The sequence below is a fragment of the Lactuca virosa genome, chromosome 5, assembly GCF_052849685.1.
Source record: "Lactuca virosa cultivar CGN04683 chromosome 5, Lactuca_virosa_CGN04683_v6, whole genome shotgun sequence".
NCBI classification, from domain to species: Eukaryota; Viridiplantae; Streptophyta; class Magnoliopsida; order Asterales; family Asteraceae; genus Lactuca; species Lactuca virosa.
In genome coordinates, this window is record NC_136430.1 from 348,502,286 (window position 1) to 348,508,144 (window position 5,859).

Sequence of the window (5,859 nt, forward strand, 5' to 3'; positions counted from 1 at the left end):
CTCCATTTTCTGGTGGTGGCGTAGATTACCGGTGGTGGTGGTGGTCAGTTCTTATTCCACAAAATAGAAAAATAACTAAAATAATTTTTAGTAATTAAAAATAATCAGGGCAAATAATTAAAATAATTTTAATAATTAAAAATGTTCAAAATAAATGAAAAGAAAAGAAAAAGGGTATTATAGTCTTTTTATGTATCAAAAGGGATGAAACGTGTAAATTTAAACTGACGAGGGATGTACTGTGCAACTTTTAACAATACAAGAGACGGTCCGAGTTAATTTTTGAAAATAGGGACAAAACGTCCATTTTGGCACGATTCTAATTTTATGTGATTGCTCGGTGGTACTATTAGTTTATGTCCACGTGTCCAGGTCCTATCAACCAACGCCATACAAGAATTTGCTGTATCGAACACCATTACAATTTACAATCCATTTCCTTGTGATCCAAAGATCTAATCTAGAACCCTAGAAAACTTTGTGTTTGTTGACTTTGTTCCTTCCTTCGATTCCGTCTCCAAGATAAAGCATGAGTGAACCTGGAAAAGATGGCAATCAGCAGTACTACCAGCATCACCAGGATCAGCAACAACCGCCGCCGCCTCATGAGTACGGTACTTTCCAGGGCGTTCAAAACTATCCTCCTCCTCCACCGGTAATCGGCTTCCCTCAGCCTGTTCCGCCTCCCGGATCATCAGGTGGGCCTTCGGTCAACCCTTATGTTCATGGCTACCAGGCTGTCCCAGGTACGAATATGTAAAACCCCCTTATAGATCAAAGTCAAATACCTCATCGATACGGTTGTTTCTTACCTTTTACCTGAAAATTCGCAATCTCTTGTTTACTTGATCAAGTCAAACTAGTTACAAATAAAACCGAATTAGCTCCAGTATCTCGCAAAACGCAATGTGGATGTTCGGACTTTTACATTGAATATCAAAGAGCTAGGCTACTAAATTCTTGGATTCAGTTATGAAGCATTGTAGTGAACTATGAATTATTCACAAACTATTAGATAATTCTTGTGAATCCAGCTGGTGTAAATAACTGTTTTCTGGTGAAATTGTATGAAATGTACGTTTGCTGTCTAATTGGCCTATTGAATGGGAATTGATTCCAATTTTGAGCCCCTTTCTGATGCTCTACTTATATATTGATTATTCATTGTGCAACACATCTCTGATCTAATGTCTCTTGTGAGTTAAAATTGTGAGCCCTTTATAAAATTGATTTAGATATTACTGATCAGTCTACCATCTTGGGGGAGTTATAATCATCACATCTAGTTCAACCCTAAGTATATATTGATGTCTGACCCTCCCTTTTTTGAGTTTAAAAGCAGGGGTGTTGTTGACAGATATCATCATGTTCATCATTTGCTGAAAAGCTCAGTTGATTTGGATGATAAGTTATGTTAACTTTGTTTTAACATTCTATATGATGTTCCAGGTTATGAAGTTGCTGAAGGAAGACCTGTAACTGTGAGAGAAGGTCGCCTTCCTTGCTGTGGTATTGGTATTGGATGGTTATTGTAAGTTGCAAAATTTCTCCTATAACATGTTATAAAATAAAAAAAGGGACTAAACATAGGTTTTACTTTTAAATTAATTTATTGGTGGCTTTTAAGGGATTTGATAAAAGTTTACTATTTGTAAGATAGGGCAACCCCATCTGACCACAATCCCACAATCCCAATATGTACTTTGTTTTTAGTGTGTAAGAATGCAAGTATGAAGCTTTTTCTTGACTATTGCTTCAAAGGCAATTCTTACTTTTTCTTTTTATATGTGATAGGGCCTTTTTGTTTAGCCTTTTTAAAGTTAGTTAGTACATAGTGGCTCTTGTTGGTCATGTTATCAACTAATAACCACTAAACTTAACTTTTGCTAACGTTTTGGGTTTAAAAGTTGGAAAAACCAACTCATCAAAAAGTTTAATTTGTTCCACCTAAGTACCTCAAACTTAAATACTTCACATATGAATATCTGATCAAATATTTATAATTTTATTTTATGTATTTGAAATGTTTTTATTTTAAATTGTATATTTGTATGTCTGAATCATAGTATGGTGTATTTTTTCCCCTGAAGGTTCATTGCTGGTTTCTTCTTTGCAATGATCCCCTGGTATGTCGGAGCATTCATTTTATTGTGTGCTGGATATGATGAACGCGAGAAACCAGGATATGTTGCATGCGTAATTGCTGTAAGATTTATACAATTTTATTAATTATTAATTAAAAGCAACCTCCTAAATTGTTTTATTTAAATAGATTAGATCATTATTTTAGTAACCTTTCCTTTCCTGTTGCAGGCTATTATTGGAACAATTGCTGTGATTTCTGGTGTTGCAAACATTTGATGTCGGTTGTACAATGGATATATGAAATCAATCAAGTTGTTTTTTTTTCTCTTAAAAATCTAGTTTAAATGGCTGTATTATGTTGTGAATTTGTATGTGTATCCATCCAGACTGAGGTTGATTATTGTATTTGCCTGTGTATAAACATGACCCGTAGACAAAGAATTATGTCTAGTATTTCTAATTGTAACTTGTAAGTTTGTCAAGGAATCCCATCTTTAAATAGCCATTAGGGGGAGTGTTTATGTTCTCATTTTTTTCTCAATTTGAGTAACAGTGTTTTTTTAGGGTTTTTGATACAGTAGCATATCAATGTTTGGTCAATTTGCATATTTAGTCACTAAAGTTTTTTTTGTGCTCAATTGATCTTTAATGTTAGTAAATACCGGTTAATTATAGGAATGGGAGAAAATGTCATCGGTTTAGGGGTCACTGCTGACGTGTATTGGCTTATGTGGACAACCATTTGGTCATGTCATCTTATAACATGTAAACCTTCATTATATTGAACCATCAACGTTACATTGTTGCCCCAAATTAGGTCAGTGTCTCCCTCTTGATACTCTACACTCAATCGATATAATCAGAGCAATGTCTGCCTCCTCCAGTCGATCGATCAACCTCTTGCGTGTCGGAAACCTTCGTGATGATGAACCCTGTCCACCTTGCGATTGTCAAGACGCAATAAGCGTGGAAAGGACTGCCTGGACCGACGATAATGTAGCTCGCAGGTTTTGGAACTGCAAAAACTCTTTGGTGAATATTCCTTTTGTTTACTTACACCGTATTTGTTATTTTGAGCTGGGAGCGTACACATTTTCATTAATCGTAACCCTAATATTTGAAGGTAGGACCCAACAAACTATTTTATAACTTAGAAGAGGGATGCCGTAATCCAAGCTATAAAATATTTGAAGGTAGGTGAATGACGATTCACCAATTTCCACCATGAAAAACGAAATAATTTATTAGGTTTTAATTGGATTTGAAAGTCCTAGATCTTTGAGATTCATTGAACTGTTCAAAGGCATGTTTCAATCTCGAGTGTGCCCTTCAGGTTTTGTGACTGGGATGCCGAGGATCACAAAACAAGGTGTGAATAACCATGCAAATATACTTGGTACCCTTAATATTTACCCCTTAATCAGTGTGCTGGTTAACCACACACGCTCCACCGATACTATGATAAATATTAAGTTACCCTTTGCCTACCTTGTTAAGTCCAGGTTAGTGTGCCGGTTAACCACACACGCTCCACTAACGACTTAAGCACAGTGCAAAGTGTAATTTCATGGGTTAGCACCAAATTCACATTTTCCTAAGTAACTAAGATTGGGTATTAATAAGAGTTTAGTTACTTAGTATTTATCATTAATACTTTTAATGAAAGGAGAATTATAGTCCTTGTCCTACCCGTTCGGCTAACGACCCTCCACCAGTCAAGGAAGCGGTGGGTGAGAGTGGACACCCATTAAACTGCCATTTTATAGGCAGTAACCTTATACCCCCCTTATAGACCGGCTTCGTGAATGAGGCCTACTAACGGTAAGACTGACTTTACTCTTATACATATATATAAATATTATTAACTTATAATATTATAAAGTATAAGGGTTGAATTTTAACTTTTAAAATTCTAAGGGCTAACTTGGAATTAAAGTATTCATAAGTGAAAACTTTTCAAATTCCAAAACTTGAGGGCAAGTTTTGAAACTATTCAAAACTAATTAATTCCATAACTTATGAGTTTAAAGTAGTTCTAATTAAAAAAAAAAAAAAACTCTTCAAGTTCCATAACTTGAGGACAAGTTATGGAAGACTTTAAACTAATTAATAAAAAAAATAACTTTTTTATTGTAACTTATGGAACTAATTAAGGTTACACTTTTTTTTAATTTAATGAAGAGACTCTTGAACCTCCATAACTTGAGGACAAGTTATGGAGTCATAAAACCATTTAATTAGAACTAGACTCTTCATTTTGTAACCTTTGCCAACTTTTATGAGTTTTATGATTCTTAAATGTGACTTTTCATATAACTTGAGGACAAGTTACAAAAACACACTTTGGAATCAACTCTTAGATTAAAATGGATTGAAAACAACTATTTCACACAACTTTTCTATTAATCTAAGAACCTCATAAGAACAAGATAATTCAAATCATCAATCTTCAAGAAATTAGCATGAACATACAAACTAATACAAATCTTGAAATTATGACAATTATCTTAGAAATTGGATTAGCATGAACATTACCACATCAAAAACAAGTTTATAAGTCCAAAAACATCTTAGGGTAATGTTCCTAGTCCAATTCCAGCCAAAACAATCGAATATATGCATCCAACTCGATTTTTCAGCTACTTTTGCAAGTATAACAAGAAAACAAGCCTAGGCTCTGATACCACTGTTGGGTTATGAGCATTCTAACACTCCTAAGTGTACATGCAACCCTAAATACCTTGGATCTATGTTTTCTCTATTATACATACAATTATGAACATCCAAGGTATTATCCTAATCTAGCATACAAAATAATAAATATAACAAGATAGAATACATACCTCTTTGATGTAGAATGTCTTCATGAAGCTTGAGTGCCTAGTGCCCCAAGTGTGACACCTCAAATGGTTCACACAACACCAAATACACTTGGAATAACTTGAGAGAAACTTGAACACTCCTTGAAATCGTCTAGCCCTCACACTCACACATTAGTGCACGATTTCTTGAGCCATGGGATTCTTTTATATGGTGGCTATTAGGGTTACACCATGTAACTCATAACTTTACCCATTCCTTATGCTCCATGGATTTTAACCTCCATGGAGTATCCATGGGTCACCCCATGGACTTAGTCCAACATAAGGAATCTTGGATCACAAGCCCACATATATAAGAATGAATGATTTACACAATCAACCCATATATTTAATTAGTCTCCTTTTGATCACTTAATTAATTCCAAATTAATTCTTGATCAATACTAATTAAATAATATTATTAATATATTAGAACTTATAATATATTAATAAACCTTAAGTGTCCTTTCTCTCATTTGGTCTATCCTAGTATTGCAATGCCATGCAACCCAAATGGACCATGCCAACCGGGTCAAGTACATACCAGAAATAGTTATGGACTTAGACACCTTATCCAACAGTCTCCCACTTGGATAAGTCTAATAACTATAACTGCAAGTATGACTTTAGGAACCGATCAACAATCGTATCTCTTTCAAGGTCTCGCGGAACTGAGATGATGATGATACGCCATTTAAGATAAGTGATCATATAATTCTCTGTTCTAGATATCAGCCGGACAAATACATGGAACACTGTCTTACTTATTGTCCAGCAGTGTGTTTCCGGATTTCCGATTTGTTTGACATAAAACTTAATCGAACACATCAATTTAGTTCTGACGGGGCCCGGTACATGGGTCAACACAAAATCATCGGGGGCCCAGATATCGCTTCTAATCCTAGAAGGAACA

At 34.9% G+C, this 5,859-nt stretch overlaps 1 protein-coding gene across 1 annotated transcript; it reads left to right on the top strand.

Moving 5' to 3' along the window:
- Window positions 1-394: 394 nt before the first annotated feature.
- Window positions 395-2,626, top strand: LOC145117375 (large ribosomal subunit protein eL20z-like). The gene is made up of 4 exons (XM_079053672.1): window positions 395-746; window positions 1,450-1,531; window positions 2,091-2,205; window positions 2,314-2,626. Exons 1-4 carry the CDS (start codon window positions 530-532, stop codon window positions 2,359-2,361), a joined length of 462 nt encoding a protein of 153 aa, XP_078909798.1. The 5' UTR covers window positions 395-529; the 3' UTR covers window positions 2,362-2,626.
- Window positions 2,627-5,859: the final 3,233 nt, after the last annotated feature.